At 33.9% G+C, this 20,094-nt stretch overlaps 1 protein-coding gene across 1 annotated transcript in view; it reads right to left on the bottom strand.

Annotated features, from left to right (window-relative positions):
* BTBD9 (BTB domain containing 9) overlaps nt 1–20,094 on the bottom strand; it is a 112,307-nt gene that overhangs the window by 87,876 nt on the left and 4,337 nt on the right. Inside the window, exons 3-7 of the mRNA XM_057370929.1 lie at nt 17,394–17,604; nt 16,485–16,848; nt 14,611–14,875; nt 12,809–13,028; nt 8,874–8,993 (exon numbers count right to left, since the gene is read on the bottom strand). Coding sequence (XP_057226912.1) covers nt 8,874–8,993; nt 12,809–13,028; nt 14,611–14,875; nt 16,485–16,848; nt 17,394–17,604 — 1,180 coding nt within the window. The remainder of the gene's footprint in view (nt 1–8,873; nt 8,994–12,808; nt 13,029–14,610; nt 14,876–16,484; nt 16,849–17,393; nt 17,605–20,094) is intronic.

Below are 20,094 nucleotides of genomic sequence, written 5' to 3' on the forward strand. Positions count from 1 at the left end.
ACAGAATACAGATGTAGAAATCAATATTTAATACACCTTCCATCAGAGCTGTTACTCCCCAATACAAATGAGAAAAACAATGGTATGAAGAAAAGCATTGAAACATCTACTTTATTGATCACTAAAGATGCTACTCTCAATATCTAAAATTTCCAAGATTTTTTATTACATCTGCAGGGAAGTATGGAAAAATTTGTCCCAATCTTGTAAATGAAAAACAAGCTTAAACATATAAAKCTGTAAAAATTGCTTTGTGGTACAAATTGAAACCCAAATGCAGAATCAGATGTTTTAGAAAAATAATTTTTTCCTTMTTTTGGAAGATATTATAAATAGTAACTCCTTCCAGAACAAGCCTAAAAATCGTAAATCCCACATGGTTTTCTTATAATTAACCTTACCATAGAAAAACCACTCCTAAAACATTTTTCACTTGCAATTATTTTTTTCCAAACATTGTATTTTTTCTGAGTGGTCTATCTCTTCCATTGCTTTTTTTTACACTCACTTTCTGTCAGTTGAAGAGGCTTATACACATGTTCACATCTTATTTTCTACAAATTTCATTCTCCATAGCACATAATTTGTTCAGCTTGATTTCTCATTTTCAACTGTTTGTATCCTATCATGTTTCATATTAAAGAGAGCATATTCCTTTTACAAACCATTTAAAAGCTGCATCACATGGAGCCATCTGCCACATCCTCCCAATTGAAACTGAGATGAGTAAGAGTAAATACAAGTCAAGTCCAAGAAGCTTAACTTCAAGACAAGTTACATGAGTTTCTTTTAAAAAGGACACTGAAAAGTAATTTACTTTAGGGCTTTCCCACTCATACACTTACCTTTTTGTTATACAGACAATAACTTGAGATTTGTTAACAAAGAATCCAGTTTAATCACAGACAAATTTGCTTTACTATAAAATTTTTAATATCCAAATTACTCCACAACGAAGACTGGCCTAATGTTGGTTGACAGACGGCTTTATAAACTTAGACACTGAAAAATTAATCCACAGAAGTGCATGACTTGTATTCAGGCAAACAATTTGAATATTCATAATGTGCAATTTTAAGTGCGGCACAATGTTTCAGATGCACAACAACAAACCATGCCCATTATCTGCTAAGAAAAGGAGAAAGAGAGAAATGCTTTACACAATGGGATTAAACAACTTCAACAGATGGCCATCACTGATCAACAAACTAAAATAAACTACAATTTTTACAAATTTGACAAGACATTATTTCCTTTTGGAAAAGCCTGTCTTTGTAAATATGGCAAGTTTTCACAGTTAATTCTAGCTCTTGGAGTGTAACAGAAAACGCAGAAGAAGATTTAAAGAAAAGGAGTGCTGAAGATGCCTTTTAAATACACATTCGTCTTCTGCAACATTAACTTCAAAAGACAGCTTGCTGTAGAACTATTATCAACAATCTGATAATTCAAATCTTCATGTATCTTTATGTATCACTGTCAGGCTGAATAATTATTGATAATTTTCAGCTACACCAGATCTCATTTATGAGGTGAAACATTGAAAACAGACATAGAGACAACTTAAAATTTTAAAAACTCACGACGAATACCTCAAAATTCAGACTACAGAAACTYTAACCGTACTACGAAAAACCTACTTATTATTATGTCAAACATGAGAAATATGTAATCTAGGTCTCTTAAAAAAGTTAATTGCTTCTTTTAAATCATAAAGCAAAAAAAAAAAGAATACATTATACTTTTTTTTATAATTCAGGTCCAACAAACTAGATTGGCAGGCTCTCCACATTTCTCAGGTATTTCTGCACAAGCCATACTGACCCACTACACGCACTTTTTCAGACAAATACTCATTTTCAGATGATAAGTTGTCTGGCAGGTTGTCATCGACAGTTTAAATGCACACTAGCTTTTTTACTTTTCCTCAAAGCTGAGCTGGGCTCTTTAGGTTAGGATAATTGAAATAGCTATGACAGACAGGAGAATGAATTTGAGAAGAAAAAAACCTTCTTTGATAAAGTTCTTGATGAAAAATATTATTGATTATTCCTGCMGAGAAATGAGCTTTTGTATCACTAGGAGCACATTTGGAGCTGAATTTAGAAGTGTAAGCTTAAGATCAAAAGTATACATAACCTGAAATGAAGAAAAAGATCTTTTAAATCAATAAACACTCCAACTCAGATGAAGCAATAGCTTTCTTGATCCTGTGTAGATGATCTACATTGTGCGAAAAACCTCAGACAATCATCTCATCGTAGGAAAAGAAAAAATAACCAAAACACCAGAATGAAAACCTACTGGGGGGCAGGGGGGAAGGATGTTTAAACAATGATAAACAGAAAGACAAGCAGCAGCTATCCACTAAAATGGAGACTACAGGAAGCCATTTCCTTGTAATTCACCCAGTTAAAAGGCAGGGTATTGGAAACATGCCAATAAAAACTCTTAAATATGACCACATTGTACAAGAAAGAATGATTGAATCTACTCCCCATCCCCAAAACAAAAAAAGAAAACTGCATGCCTGCAATGAAAATTGATTTTTGAAAATAATATCAGTGAAGAGCCTCAAAGGTCTGGAGCATCATTTCAAAATTGCTTTCATCTGTTAATATGCTTCTGTAAAACAAATCAAGTAATTTTTACTTATTTCTGGACAYTACATTATTACTGAATTACTTACATTAGAACCAGCAAAATATTTTAAAATTTGAGTTATCCGGAAATAAAGAAAAGCTAATTTGAACTATGCGTCAAGTAGGATTTTTTCCTTAATTCACAAACATCAGCATATCTGCACAGTTAGAAATAAAATATTTACACAACAGTCAATGTTTCCCTAAGAACAGTACAAATAAAATAACTAATCAACATGTTGCCTGTGCAACTATTTGTAGTTCCCAAACGTGGTAACTAAGGTAAAGATGGTTTCAGTTGCCCAAGTTTAATCATTCCATTTGCAAGAAGTCCTTTCAGAAGGATACAAAGGACTTACTGATGAAAAAAATTTCACTTTCAGACTGACTGAAGGCCTTACCAAGCTCTTGCCAGCAATTCTTAGTCTGACTGTTTTCTGTTTAGGTCAGTGATGTAGCAGTGCTTCATTTTCAGTTAAAACAATGTCCAAAGGCTCCTTTGGGTGTCTGATGCTTTTTGTGAACATCACCATTCCCTACTGGCAAAGGGGAAACAACACATGAAAAACACTCACAGTGCTAAATTAGATCTGCAGACACKGCTTTCCCTTCAGTTTATTTCAAGTATGTGGGACAATGCTTCAACTGCATGTTCCTCAAGAGTCGAGTCCTCACTTGTTTCAACATCTTTCTAAATGAAACCATATACRAAATGCCTTTTGTCAAGTTATTATCCACTAAAATTCCACCAAGTTCAGSAACACTGCAAAATGGCTATTTACTACAGATAAGGATGTCAGGGACCCACTGGTAAGGCTGAAAATGAGACATTGCTGCTTAATCTGTAGCTAATTTCAATCACTCTCCCAGGTGAAAAGAAAAATAAAATTACTGCACCACCACCAATAGAAAGCACAGTTATCTGAGGCTGCCTGATTAGGAACAGAATTAAAGAAAAATGTTTTATCTAGCCTACACTTGAAAATCACATCTCTTTGCATATCATTACACGSAAAATAATTGTGCACAACTAGAATTCCTGAGTTTAGAACTGCCTTAGTACTAAAACATTTACTCTTTTTGCATTTTTTCAATGTTCAGGAGACATGGTCTACAATTTAATTTGTCTTCACTCAGGCAGMGGATTACAAAGGGTGTAATCATTAGTAGCAAAAACTGTTGAAGCATTAAACAAAAAACCCACCCAGTATCATCAATGCTTAATAAAAGGAAAGGCAASTAATTCTCTCTGCACCAATAAATACATCTTACATACAAGTTCACYTTCTAAAAGAAAAATAATTCTAATACCACACTTTTTACAGCAGCCAAATCCTTTAAGGGAAACACAGAGCACTTACATTGTTTCACTTTTAACTCAACACATTAGTATTAGAAAATCTCAAGATATTTCAGTTTAAAGCAGTTTTAAAAAACAGCAAAAAAAATATGGTTAAATAATTTCCCACATTTACAGCATGACTCTACAGGCATCTATCAGTTCTCTTAATAGAAACAAGCTTTAGAACCAAAATTTTTTAGAGTAATARTTAATATTTCCCTTTGATAAATCGCATTATCATAATCGCAAAAAGAACTAAGATAATAAAATAATAGCAAATACAGATAAAAACTAATCTCTTTACCTTTCATTATATTTTTGAATTTGGTATTACTGACAAAATAGCACTGATTTCAGACTACAAATTGATCTGGTCTGGGAAATACTTCTCCAATCAAAACACAGAATGATCCAGTGTTGGACTAAAGATGGAAAATGGAACTGGAAGTTTCCTTCTGATTTTATGTACAAACTCTGTACTTGTTCCCTCTATAGCATMAACAGCAGACCAGAATGATTCCATAAATCTGGGGAGTTTAATACAGAAAAAAAGCATACAGTAGGAATAACACTTTCACCAAAATAATGTAAACAGAAAGAAATTAAGTCTTTTAAACTTTTACTGTAGTGACACCTTGTGGCTACATTTGCCTTACTATGAAACCTCAAAACTTCTTATTTTCTTGTAATTCTTTTAATGCAGTACTTCAAATATTGTGGTCAAGGACRAAGTAAAAAGATGAAGTCACAAAACAAAAATGAAAAGATGAAAAAAGTGAGAAGGATAAACAGAAAACAGCATTACCTGCTCAAAGATCTTTAGCAGTTTTAACATTCACTGCTACAAGAAGATGGAATAAGTATGAATCTGACACTTGCTCCTGAACTTTCACAGGAACCTCATTACATGAACATTTTCTGTATCCTGTCTCCCCTCAAAAGAGTTTCCAGCTCTAATATGAAAGTTGCTATAAAAATGCAAACAAAGAAAACAGGACCAAAAGATATTGTAAAATATCTACTGTACTGAATAAAAAAAGGAAAAAAAATTGCCCAGTAATCTTCACTCTCTTATTTGCTTTTTCTACATAATATATGACTGTTCAATTTTTAAAGATRTTATAATAATTTACTGTAAAAGCATTTAAAACAAAAAAGTCTAAAACACAATTATGTCAATAAAAACTTCATATATAAAAACTCAGTATTTTTTTTGACTAAAAGCCCTTTAAATAAATCAACACTCTCTTACTATTATACTAAGCTTTGACACTGAACAAGTCGTCTTTATTAGACTATTAGCTTGTATATCTAAATCAGGAACCACTTCCTCCAAATAAATAAATCACTTGATGTATGTGAGAAAGCACAAACAAATTTCTCATCTCCTTTTCAGTCTACAATTTCAGTCTTTGGTTATTGCACTTCCATTTTTTCCACCTATTAATCTAACAGAGGTCATGGCCGGCAAAAGTTACTCTGATCCTATTAAAACAGACTGGAGCATATAAGTAACAGGAAGAATCAAAGAGTGTAAATAACCTTATCATGTTACTTAGTTGACTATGCCTAAATAGTATGGATGGTTTGATATGTGCTTTACCAAGTATAAATCATCTTTCATGGGAAGCACAATAATGTTCCTAACTCCAACACTATTGTGAATATTACACAATGCTCCATATAACAAAAAAATCAAGTAATGATAGAGACTATGACGTACATGACAAATGACTCATTAAGGAGGCTGAATTGGCTTAATTCACTGTGGATAAATTATTTATTTTATTTAACAACTAACTGCCAGAAGGTTGCATGTTTTTCATCCAGCTCATGTGCAAGAGGCATTGATTGTAGAATTGAACATAGATAGATTTGCTTAAAAGAAAAGTCACAGGTTTTCAAAAAGACAAGCAAAACTTCCAATCTACAGAAGACACACTCCATCAATTTTTATGGCTATGGAGAAGTTTGAGTAGCTTCTTAAAACTTAGATGAACATATCAGCTCAGACCTTGACAGCTCTCATCTTTTCCAACTAATATTTGTTTGAAAAGTAASTCAAAAAGGCAACTAACCTTGCTTAATATTACATAGCTCATGTYCTGTTTATAATCTATGTTTGAACAACTGCTCCAGTGTATCAGATATAACTAGCTGTCCTTCAACAACCTGTACAGAATATGGCATGTTCAACTCCCTCACTTTGGAAAAAGGCACATAAATAAAAAAAGCMCTGCCAATAATTCTACTCTTCAATTCTTTATAGCTCCTCAAAATGTCATCTTATACAATGATGTCATAAAGCTCTTTGACCTAAAATAAACTTCTTTTAAATACAAAAAAACCCAAACCACCACCTATCTCAAGCTCTTAATGGTAAGGCATTTCGTCCACGATTTTCTGCTAAAAACGCATGCAAAACTTTAAAAAAAATTGCAGCATGGTTCCCTAAGTGGTTGCTTCCAAAAATATTATCTGCATTAGTAAAACAAAAAGGGAGTAAATGCCAAAACTAATGGCAAGCAGAGAGAACACATGATGCTTCCACTCCTCTGTACTGCTGTCCATTAACAGGAAAATTTTGGCACTGGACTTGTGACAGTAAAACAAGACCATATCACAGAAGCAGCATTGTGCAAAACAGAACATATAAAACTTACAACAAAGCATATAAAACTTACAACTTTAAAGCTTACAACACATCTGACCCTTGATAAGCATCCATACCATGTCTGTAAAAACAGCCATCAAATAATAAAAGAATACATTCTGACAAACTCATATTAGCTCCTATTTTAAATCTGTGCTCACAAGACTGGAGAACACCTCTTTCGTTATGTGATAAAAAACTGCTACATATATTAGGATTTCTGTTTTGTGTATGTTAGAACTAATTTAGTTCATTTAAGTAAACAGAACAACTTTAAATACATTATCATAAAACACTGAAATTGGAGACAATAGAAAAGTTTACTAGTACTTGCTTACTTCTTTCTGAACAGAATAATGATTGAAAGACAGATAAATAAGTCTCTAAGACAAATATGAAGGTGTACATAGCTTCCCCTGCTCAAAGATTCTCTCCAGGAGGGAATTTGATCAAAATTCCTGGAAAAAGCAGAGTCAACTTTCAAGTTATACTTAACTATTTATATTAATATATTTAATAAAAATCCTTTAAACTGGAACTCCTCAAAAATTTGTCAGCAATTTTACATCTCTAATTACACTTTAAATAGCCTTTTCTTCCTGTTTACAGAAAGAAAATACATAAAAAAATCAGTAAATTATAGCCACTTTTACTTTTGAATAACACATGTATTCTTACAATGATGCAGGCTTCAATTCACTAATGTAAATAAAGATTACAGAACAACCTTAGCTAAATAATTTCATTATTACATTATTATATTGACTCAACTGAGGACCCATATTTTGCCTTAAGGTTRCTGCTTTTTAATAATAAGTGCTTCTAAACTAAGGAGTTTATCCTAAGGTTGCTGCTAAATGACTTYGTCTTTAGCTCTTCCATTTGCTCTTCAAATAAGCTGCACCTCCAAGAAATTCCCCACCACGCCGTGGATATGACAAAGAGGAACATAAATTTATAGCAAACAGGAYTGTTGTGGATGTTGGAGCAGAACAGGAAAAATTAGATGCATGAATACATGATAAGGAAATCTATGCTTTAGTTACATGGACAACTGTATACTTAAAATATATGCCAAAACAAAACTGTAAGGGGGAGGTTTCCAGGTGTGCTTGTGCATGCATAAATTATAAACCTGTGTGTATAAAAGCACCACATGAAATAAACTCCTTCCTTATAATGTACTCCTCCAGCAAAGAGCAAGTCCCTTTCAGAGGATTAAGCGATCACTGGAGAGATAAAATGTACAAGAGATCCTTTAGTGCCAACACCTAAGTAAAGTACCATGTAAAACTTTGGAATAATGTTCTCCCCTGTACTATTCCCCCTCTGCACCTTCAGGAAAGGCTGTGAAGAGCCTTCACCACCACAGAATCTCAGSAGGCATTTCATCATTGCTAGACAATTTATCACAGACACCTTTAAGCAAAAAGTTATCAGATACACACACAAACTAAGGGACACCACCAACCATTTCAGAAATAGAAAACAATAAAATCAGAATCATAAAACTTATAGGGGAGAATATGTATTTTATCAGGAAAAATAAATTTCAAGTCAGTTACATTCAGTATGAACTTACTGAGGGACAGAAAGGCTGAGAAAGATTTATCTGAGAGGAAGAGACACACAAGTGACCCACCAGATCCTTTTCCCATAGACTGTAACTGCACACCAGAAATCCTGTGCTGTGAAGCAGCAAAGATCAGAGAGAGAGCTAATTCTTTGGAAAAAAGAAAGCACTTCTCTCCATGGAAATTCCAAGAGTTGCTGTGCCAATTAAAATGCTTGTGTCTACATGTCTACATTATAATTATTACAATACAGATCATTTCCTCTCAGTGTCTGTGACCCAAAACCGAATGATGACAGTATCTTTGGTATCTGCAGGTTATGTCCTCCTTATCAATGARCTCAATTCAGTTTTTGAATAAGAAAAAAGAGAAAAAAAAACCCACATCAGCTGCAAAAAAAGTGGCTATCACTTGAAGAAAAAGGAAGAAAAAAGGGGCTATGTAAACATGAAAAAATTAGAGTTCTCAAATGAACACCAGTATTTTATCAACTATATTAGTATTACAAAAGCATCCACTAAGGTAAACAATTTTTTAGCACAGCTGATGGAAGTTGAGGTATACATTTTCAGAAATACATAATGAAGTAGCAATTCATTATTAGTATTCTGCGGTCTACATTCTTTAACGTTAGCCATTGTATATTACACTGCTGAACTAACCTGCAGACACGGGCAGGAAAATACAGGTTCTGCCAGGACCGACAGAGGTATTTAGAGTGATCAATAACCCGAATCCAGTCCAACTCATCCATGGACACTTCAATGTAGTAGGAATAAGACCTATGGATTGTCAAAAAACMCTGGTTAGTATACAAGTTGACAAACTTTAGGTATTAAATTTTACACTGTCTCCTGGATTTTCAGTTGTGTTGAAAAGAAGGCTGTTTGTTCTTACACAGATTCCTATTTTCAACGTAGCTTTGAAAATAAACTCTCACACAGTGAAGACATATTTTTCAGAATGATTTAAAACATCCTAATACACACAATCTATTGTCATTAGATGAGAGTACTATGAAAAACTGAAATGGAGATTTTTGACTCAGTCATAAAAATAGTAATTTTTATTCCTTCCATGTGGAATGAAACAAAACGACCAGTGATACGCTATTGTTTCTACTGCCAAATCAATAAAGAAAAATTAAAAAACAGTTAATAGATCAAAAATGCAAATTCAAACCACTTACTTGAAAAAAAGCAAATTTACTTTATGACCATTCTCACTGATGCTCTTCTTACTTGAAAAAAAGCAAATTTACTTTATGACCATTTTCACTGATGTTCTTCATTTCTGACCCTTTCAGTTCTTTATGATACATCACTGAGCCTGTCACTACTTCCTTATACCTCATGAAAAATAAAAAAGCCACTAACAGAATCTGAGTCCTCCTCTTGTTTATCACTTATGTTTATCTTATAGTTTGCTGTTAAAAGAAGGCAAACCCAAACTAGAACTTAAAAGCCACAGCTAATTATACTTATGACCACTACACTTAGAATGAAGTAGAAATTTCACTTGTGGAGCAGAAAATCACTGGATATGYTTCTGAGTATTTTCTTTCTCCTAAGGTACTAATCTGTAACATTCACAGCCATTTCAACAGCACCATGTCAGCACCTAACATCCTTTCTCACTGATTTCTAAAGAGGAGTTGCTCTTCCATAGTTCTACACAAGTGCTTCTGGTTAAATGTTAATGCCTTTGTTAATAATTCCAATTTTCCCGAGAACTTAGAAGAGTATKTGTTAAAAGTGATAATGTTTAAAAATCCTTAAAATGTTGGATTGTTATCAATACCAATTTCTGCACTTGGAAAGGTAAGGCTAAGTCTTTATATGTCAATTGCATAACCAGCTTTCACATTCATAYTCATCAAATGTGTAATATTCACAACCCACATAAATATACTGTGCATCAGCAGCATAACTATTACTAATCTAAGTGTATTTGACAAAACTAGGCTACAATATTTTAGAATTGGAGGAGTTTGGATACAAAAGTTATTGACTGTGCCCTGAGCATTCAGATTCTCACATGATCACTTCTAGACTAACATATATTTGTAAGCAATACACAACAAGCTAATTTCTGGTTTTTGAGGGTACCAAACAAAGAAGTATTACCTGAAAATACAGTTCTATTGTCATACTTAACAGTATGCCTTTTATTTTCTTTTAAGGCTGGACAGGATCTTTTTTGCAGAAGCAGTTTGGACAGCTACCCCCCTTAGCACTTTCACAGCTCAGGTTGAGCTGTTAACACCCCTAAACTAGAGGTGTAAAACACCTGTTAGTTTGCATTTGGTTCTGTTAATATCCAATAAAACAGAGCTTCACAGAAACAGTTTAAATGAACAGAGTAGTTTAAGAAATTGTTCATCAAGAAGAAACCATGCTGTACAGGTCTGTATAGATGCTAAAACACATCTTCAGAAGACATTATTCATGTATCCCATGAGAAAGATCAGATAAGTGGCCAGCAATTGTTAGACAAAGAYTGTCCAGCAGAAAAGATCTCTGCAAAAGGCAAGGACAATTGCAGAACAAGTTCTTTAAGGTCTTGACGGTTAAATTTCTGCACACATCTCTGGCCAAACCYTTCTCAAGTTCAAGTACCCCACTATGAACTGTTTTCCTAACATTTAATATGAATTTGTCTTGTTGCTTGTGTCCACTGCTCTTTGTACTCTCAGCACACAGCTGCAAGAGAATTCTGTCCCTGTATTCTCTGTCTTCTTCCACTGAAYAGGTGAGGAGAGGAACAAATTCTCCCTTCTACGTCTGCTCATCTTAAACCAGTAGATTCTCATATGCTTAAGCCTTGATCATCTAGATGCCCTGCTGAATCCAATCCAGAAGGTCACTATCTTATACTGAGGAACCCCCAAATTGACAAAGTAGTCCAAACGTCTCTGTTTCMATTTATCTTAGACAGCYGAGTTAYTGGAGGAAAAGAACTTGACAWTTCATAGAATCAGAGAATCACAGAATATTCTGAATCAGAAGGGACCCCAAGGGTCAGCAAAGTCCAACTCCTGGCCTTGCACAGGACAGACAGTGCTAATGCCAGTACTATACCTGTTACGAAGCAAAACAACGCTCAAGAGCAAAATTTCCACAGAAATTAGGACGAYTTRAAAAAAATRAAATGTAAAAAAAAGCAGGATGACACAGAAACTAGATCCTAAATCACTGAATTCTCCATATTTTGTGAAGACAAAAATCTCTAGAGGTCCATCTTGTCTGATACAGCAAGTGTATTCTACAAATTTCAGATGCAGGGYACAGGACAAAAGCAACAGATAACTTCGTAAGAAGTTATCCCAAGGAGAACATTTTTTCCCTGAGTTTCAGCAGCTGCCAATTTATGCCWTGCAGATGAGGGGGATTTTACCAGTAATACAAGTTCTCTAAAAATTGCTAGAGAACTCATTAYTAACATATCTCTGATACTGTTTCACATTTTGTGAAGTTGGTTGATGACTGGTTCATAAATTTGGTTGATYTTCTGGCACAACTAGTATAGTATTATATGAAGCAGTTCCTTATACCTTCRAAGTTTCACTTTTTGATCTTTACAAAAGAAATAGAGGTGAAATAAATTTCAGTTGAACTGAAGTAGGAGAACTTATTTGAAACAGTTAAATAGATAAAAATGAATGAAATTTGTTTTGAATTTTAAGAAACTCATATTAAAAAATTAATTTAAATTTACAAAAAAAATCCCACTCTAAATATAATTTTCATATACCCTGTCCTAAAATAACATGGCTTAGCTAAAAAAGCAAAGTACAACTCTTTTACAACTCTAAACTGTAAGTCTGGAAATAAAATAAAATTAATCCTTTATCAGAAAGATGATGAGGTACATAATAAATTTGTAAGTAGCTTGTTTTATTGTTTTTAATAGCTTATGAATACTGAACTGTCTACTAAATTGTAAGATCTTTGTCATGGGAAGTTACAAAATTAATACATTAAGTTTGTCAGATAAAAGATACCTTGCAATTTTTCTACTTAGGCAGTCTCTCAATTTTTCAAATATGCATAATTTTCATTTTCATACATTCCATAATAACATAAAGTAGCTCAGTATCAACTGGCTAAGGCATCTATGATGATTCATATTTCACCAGTCTAAACATGAAGTGGTTTTTAATAACTACTTTAGTTCATTGGCAATTTACACTCTAAATAAATTTTATTATCCCTGAATCACAGAATCACAGAATCATTWAGGMTTGCAAAGATGTCCAAGATCARGTCCAATCTCACGGYCAAAGCATGTTATTTCTTAACAGTTTTGATATATCAAAAAAATTTGAATAAAAAAATTGTTTCAATGTTTGAAATGTGAATATTGAAAAAAACTATTTAAATATTTTAACACAATTTAACATCTCAAAGTATGGTCTGGTGTGTAAATAACCAWAATTACATTTAAAAATCAGGTTGTTTTCAAATCAAACTTACAACTGCCATCTCCAACGCTATCATGCTGTTTCCCTAACATACTTAATTTTTAGTTTGCATCGATACATAACCATCAATACAAAATGCATTGTTTTCCCCTTTCACATCACCTTGGAACCTACCGACTATCTCTGTCCCACAGGAGAATTCGTATGTGGTTGATTATTGAGGGCTGGCCTAGTTTAATTTCAATGCCAGAGCGGCAGTCATCGTTGATCGGGTGTCGAGAGAAGCCATGATCCAGGTCATAATTCTGAGTATCTCCATCTAATAGAGCAGACTTCAGCTCYCCCTTTACAACTTGTGCTCCATACTTCATTGTTGCAATATTCTCCCCTGGTACTATGAAGAAAATGAAATAATTGCTTAAATTTACACTCTCACACTGCAAATTAGATATTCTGAATATCAACTCTATTAGGTCAGACCAAAGATTTATTGATAATCTCCTTTCTTGGCCACAAATACATGATCTACTGGGGGGAAAAAAAACCAACCAACCAAACAAAAAAAAAGCATTAAAAAAATTAGCTTCATGATTTTACAGAATTTTGTAGCCCCTGTCAGCTGTTGTCTGGTTTTGCTTTGGGTTTTATTGGCTTTTTTTCTTCCTAAATGGAAGAATGATGTACAAGATTGTATCACATGTTCAAGATACATCATGAATTTGCAGAGTGGTGTATACAGCAGCATAGCTGTACATGCTCCTTTGACAACCATACAAGCTTCCAGCACTCTGCAAAGTTAAATGAACTCAAGTGAAATGGGAAAMTTCTGGCTAATTGGGCTTTGAACCCACATGGTAAAGCAAGTTTTTTACACCACCATTTCACAGTAATAAGCCTTGTGKCCTAGAATCATCTTCCTTCAAGCTRAYTAKGGATAATGATCCCTAACTTCAGCCACGGAACAATACTCTGTGAACTACACTCTTCAAAAGACATTTTTAACATACTTGTTTGAGGAGAGACCCTAGAAAATACGATCTGAAAGCTGAAGGATGAAAAGCTGCCCCAAATTTTTCAGGCAGGTTGGCAACAGAAATAYGAWTTTTAACAGGATATTAAAAATTTGGCATCTAATGAACAAAATTCGAAGTAAAAGACCATTTGACTTATTCAAATTTTTCTGCTGCCCTATCAACAGAATGTCTTGCATGACAAGACTTTTACAATATCCTAAATTCAACTCATATGTTTAAATATTAATAACTGTAACTTCTAAGGGAGAACAAAGGGAATATGCAATTCTAAGATAGCAGCAATTTTCAGGGCTCATCATGCATGACTGAGAATACAGTGCAGGCTCTTAAAGAACATTTAACTTTATTCTTTCCTGTAGGCCAAATTCTCACTGTAAATCACACATTAGATGGCTAACAATATGTTTTTAAAACTTGAGTGTTACATACTCTTGTTGAATTAACAGAGAGCACAGAAAATGAGTCAAACACAAGAATTCTTACATTTTTTATGCTTCCACTAAAACAATTTCAGAGACTTGTTTAAACTTTGGACAAGCATGTAAAGGGTAAGAGGAAAGCCATAAATACTGGAGAAATTATGAAAAAGTTATAAAGCAGAAAACAAGTCACCATCACCATAAAACCATTTAAATATCATATATCTCAAAGCAAATTAACTTTTATTTTCAATGGTTTTTAAAGACTTTTTCTATTAAATTACCACTTCCTCTAGAAAAATGGTATTACATTTGTRTTTGAGAATATCTGTGACACAAAGCAAGAAATAATTGACTAATATCAAGAAACAAAAATGGCATGAACAGTTACATAACAAGATGTTTTGTTTTGTAAAYCATTTAAAACACACAGTAACATGAAAACTTAAAGCACAATTTAACCATAACCTCCAGACAACTACAGTCACAAAATGAGAAGGAAACAAAAAAACCTGATGCTTACTTAACATGCCCCTGTAGTTGAGGTCCATGTCCCGACTCTCAGAACGAATCTTAATGGCATCTAGGATGGCATCAGGTGACAACAATCCAGAAGGTCTTACAACATTCAGTAGTTCTGTTAGACTCATTAGTGGTAAACGAACTGCTTGCATGATTTCAGCATGGTTTTCCTTGGGGTTATGCTTACACCAGTTCATCAAAGCTTGGAAAATGTCCTTTTCAGGAGCTGCAAATGAGTCTCTCAGTACAATACTTAGAAGAGCAGCCTGGAAGACAGAAATAAGAATAAAAAATACACCCCCTAAATAAACAGAAATTAAACTAAATTTTAGGTTTTTAGCCAAGTGTAATTCAAATAATGCAAAAATTAATGGCTATTTTAACTGGTCACTATTAAAAATAATGCTAAAGGAGTGACTCCCTGAAATTGTAGCTTATTTGGGTTATGCAAGAATAACAGAATCCATGACCAATATAATAGGCAATATTACAAAACCAGTAGAAGAAATATATCAGAATTGAAATATAGAGAACTATTCAATATAATATCAGTTTCAAATATACTTCTGAATATTATAAGAGATTCGGGGATTTGGCAGTATAGTTCAAAACATTCCTTTAAGCTTAGATTGCTATACAAACACTGATGAGARAAGGAAGTGTTGCTTTGAATCACTTTTTTTAACCATTTCTGACTACTTAGAATTTCTGTCCCTGCACAATCTTTCTCTGTCTTTTGGTGCCAACTTAGTATCAGCAGGTAAAAACTCCAAGAACTCTCACTCATGTAGAAAACCCACTGATGCAAAATGAGAACAAAAGTAATCAAATAGCTTTTTGATTTTCACTTAGCCAGCAGAATAATGAGTTTGTCTAGAAAAAGGATAAACCTCTCATATATACCAGACTGGCTATGGCAAAGATCTCAGTGTGCACTTCCTGTTGGATGATGTTTGCTCATTTCTTTATTCATAATAGGCTCTCAGAGCTCTGACTGAACAAACTGCACTTGACAAGGTAGAGGGAGAGAGAGAAAGAAAACCCCTTTTCCCTATATAATGAGTAAGTTACAGCAGTGTTATATACTCATTCAAGAGACAGACGCTTCACAGCTTTGCCACTAAAAAATCCACTTTATAAAACCCTGAGTAACGCATTATTCATTCAAGGTGCTCTGCTGCTTCATGCGAACACTACTTGAAAACACCCTGTCACTAAAATGTCSAGCTCAAAGATCCCTCCAGAATAAGTGCAAAATTTCAACTTCATAGAGCAGCCTGAATCAGCCACAAATATTTATGCACCTAACAAAAAGAAAAAAGACAACACAACAAACCCAAACCCTCCACCACCATATTGTGTGCAAGTTCAGAACCTGATGACAATCAGCAACATAAATCACAGTAATCTCCAGAATGGTTTTGTCTACACAGCAGAAAATCACCCATCACTGCCGAAGAATTTATATCAATAATTAATTTCTATCAAGAAATTAATAGAACAAAGTATCTCCTGGCATATTCAAGTCAATACTTGACTTTCCCTGTGCAACATTCAGAAGCCAAATCACATTGTATCAGCAACAGATGAAACAAAACAAGATTAGATTGCCTGATGCAATCTCTTAGAACACTCCATTAGATCTACTATATTTAGCTGTACTGATTGGTCAATATCTAAAAAATTCAGAACAGATAGCCTGAATTTTCAGTTCAGCTTGCCTTGAACATTTCCAACCGCCACAGTTTCAATAGTATAAAATGATAACTGTAAACTATCTCAGGTTATTTAGTGGCCCCGTTAGTACTTCATCACAAAATTGTATACAGATTAAAATTCACAGTCCTGGAGAAAAAAGTGCAAATAAAWATATACCTTAGAAAGTGACAGGAAGCCTTCACTGGAGAGCACCTCCTGGGCATTTCTATCCATAAACATACAGCACATAAAAGTTAATTTGGAAAGAGAATAAAGACTGGCAACATCGAAAGTCATACAGACATTCTGAATATTAAGTATTGTGCAAAGATACTCAGATGTGGAATCCTCCAGTTCTGGGAATCCGTATTTATGTGCTAGGCTTAGGAAGTCTAGAAGAACCTCCTCTTTCTCATCTCGTAATGTAGCACGACCAGTGTAAATATATTTCAATAGCATGGTAAATGCTTCTGCAGTGGTGTCCTGCAGAGGAATTTCTGCTTCAGGCTGAGATTCTCTCATTCCTCCATACAATAATGCTCTGTAAGGAAGATAAGTTTAGTTTAGTTAGTATCTTATCCCTCTGAAAAAAATCACTGAAATAAGATTACTAGCAAGTTCCATAAAATATACTTCTACTGAAAAATACCCTGCTAAAAAAAAAAAAAAAAAAAAAAGTTGGGTTAGTATTTTTCCTAGTTTAAAAACACCCAAATCTCTTCTCAATTCCAATTCACCAAAATGAAACTTCCTAATTGAGTATATTCCATAGAAACACACTACTTATACTCTGAAAAATCAAAACAATTTTGCAGTAGTACTTTCTTGTTTTCAAGTTATCTTTCTCTTGAATGTGTGAAACTACCTTCAAAATCCAATTTAATGAAGGTCAAAAGAGTAACACTGTGACATGGTATTTATCTTTCTCTATTTGAACACAAGAATTTGATGTGCTGGGAAACATTCACACAGAAAAGGTCACACTCAATGGACAGATGATTACACGCTGAAAAGTTCATAGAGAAAAAATGTTTATCTTAWCTGCATAAAAATTTCCTGTGAGCCTGACAAAAACCTTTACTTCACCTGAAATAATGGCACCTAGCAGCCAGAATCACTCTGTGTGCAGGAAAACGCTTCTTTTCCACAATAAAGGTAACGTCACTATATTCTTCCCCGTTCATCAGAGCACCAATATGCTCTGACAGKATGTGAACGTGGTCAATCTCCCCCACAGCTGTGTAGGGACGAAGAGGGTGGCTGTTACTCATCTTGGAGGGATGGTGATACTGGTAGCCTGAGAGACAAAGAAACAATCACTCTTTCAGAGGGCAAAAAYATTGAAAATATCAAGCATGAAATTGCAATAACAAAAAAGTGACTAGTCTTAGCAATCACATATTACAAGAAAAAAAAATCAAGAGTTGTTCTATAAAGTTCATTTTCAACTGGACTCAACACAGCTGGTACCAACAACTCCAGCCAACAAAGTATTTCAGACAATTCTGTCCCCTTGTTGTTCAGTCAACCCATTTACTTAAAAGAAAAAGTTTCCAACAAAGGGAATTAAAAAWTAAACTATTTTAAAGAATGTTATTATTAGAAAGCAGTTATCTGAATTAAAATTCATATAAATTATAAAGAAAAAAGTAATATGACCAATTAAGCTTAGTCTTAACTCTCAAGTCTGTGCCAGAATCAATGACAAGYAAAAACATCAGTGTTTTTGCAKAATTCTCATCAACTTTCCTGAGAGAACATAAACAATCAAGATAACTTTTGATAAGTAATAGAAAAGGTCTGTTAGAGAGAAAAGCTCTACAACATACAACTGAATTTTCTTACTCTTTCCACTGTTTTCTTGATACCTTCTTGCTCCCTCATACATTTCAGAAAACAAATCCCCTATTACCTCTCAGTCATAAAATTAGGACATTGTCCACTAATGGACAATAATTAATCTATATGGAATTACTTTGTTKCTTATTMATTCAWAGCAGGTTGTAGTTTTCTTTTGGTTTTGGTTTMATTTGGCAATAGTTTTTCTGTAGTCTCAATAGCAAGAGCATCTACAGCAAATTTAGGTCWTACATTGGTTTCTATTGTTATACTTTGGTTTTCTTTAAAAAGAGGTTGCCTGGTCCAGAATACAACCATCCATATTTTCAGAGACATCTTCCATGCTTCATTTACTAGCCACTTTTCAAAATGGGCAGATACCCATGCTGAAGAAAGGTAGAAGCACACAAGAAGCAAGAAAATGATGAGGCCATAACTTGCACACAGCTAAGAGAGAAATTCTTCAAGTGAAATATTAATGACAGAAATACACTTTTAGGTTCTACTGTAGAAATACTGTGAGAAAATACTTATCTGTTTCCAGTCATTTCTACCCCAAAAAGAAAAGCAAACATGCGCACATGGGGTTCAGTATTATTTGCATTTGAACAGATTAAAATGCTTAACCCAAAATTAAGTCAGTGTGGGAGCACAGTCCCAAAGAACTCCAAATTAAACTAAAAAAGTGATAGAAATAGAAAATAAAATTTWAAAAAWTTAARTTTTACTAAATCAATAGTAATACAGTACAGTAGTAATACAATACTAATACAGTAGTACAGCATACTAAATCAATAATATAATACACCACAATTGGGAACAAACTCCCAGCCTTCCACTGCCTGTCTCTGCTACTCGAATTAGAAGTTGTGTGCCTGAGTAGCCAGTACAGCATAGAAYCAGCAACACTGGCCAAGACACTGGAGGCAGCCTAACCATGGGAACACAGATTACTGTAAAGACATTCTTCTATCCTGACATGAAGTAAATTAATTTTCATAGCTTTTCATAATAATAGACTATTTCTTCCACTTACACTGGTTAATTTACAATTAGTTAAGAGAATTTAGATTTGTGTTACATGTGCTTCCAGTAACATTTACTTTCTAACAAGCAAGATTATCTCGTATCAGCCCAGCAGTCTACGTTTGTACCAGCAATACCACTTACCACAATGTAATTGTTTAAGAGTTTATAGACAATGGTAGAATTGAAATGCCCTCAAAATAGAAAACTTTATTACACCAMRGTAGAAAACAAAAAKATGTATTTGTTACTCAGTTGCARTCTCAGGTCTCACTACTCCTTAAAGACTTCCATACCATGTCCATAATTGCTATTGTTGATCTTCATCTGCAATAGTCAGGCAACTCAACTACATATGAATTACACATTGTCAGGGAACTCTGCATTATCTCTCTTCTGCTAGTTTAAACTTTTATTGAATAGGGAAGCTGATTTATGATACTATGACCATGTACAAATATTGGCATAGTTTAATTTTAAAATCTACTTTTAATTCCACTTTTTACTAAATTCTACCTCTTTGTTTCCTGAATCCACTCTTATCTCTAAAAAATAAGAACAGGTGTTGTCTGAATAAAACTGAGAGACTGTAAAAGTAGTGAAGACAAGGGAATGTCACCAGCTGCACATTAACTTTCCTTTCAGTAGCTGTGGATGTTGTCATGTGCCAAGAGGATGAAAAGCTCAAGGGAAATTATTTGTATTTAGGGTTAAATAAAATCAAAAGCACACTTTCCTCTYAAGAGTACATAAACCTCAGTCTAAACAATAATCAGTGTATATAAGAGGGCAAAGTTAGAAGTGGGAGCACTTGCTAGAAGCACAAGGATGCTCGTCCTTATGAACAAGACACTGAACAACAGTAAGCAATGAAAGTACATCCTGTGTGTAAGGAACAAGGCAAATTTGTTCTCATGTTTAA

This window comes from Malurus melanocephalus, unplaced genomic scaffold (genome assembly GCF_030028575.1).
Source record: "Malurus melanocephalus ecotype Western Australia unplaced genomic scaffold, MMel_1.1 scaffold_5, whole genome shotgun sequence".
In the NCBI taxonomy this organism is placed as follows: Eukaryota; Metazoa; Chordata; class Aves; order Passeriformes; family Maluridae; genus Malurus; species Malurus melanocephalus.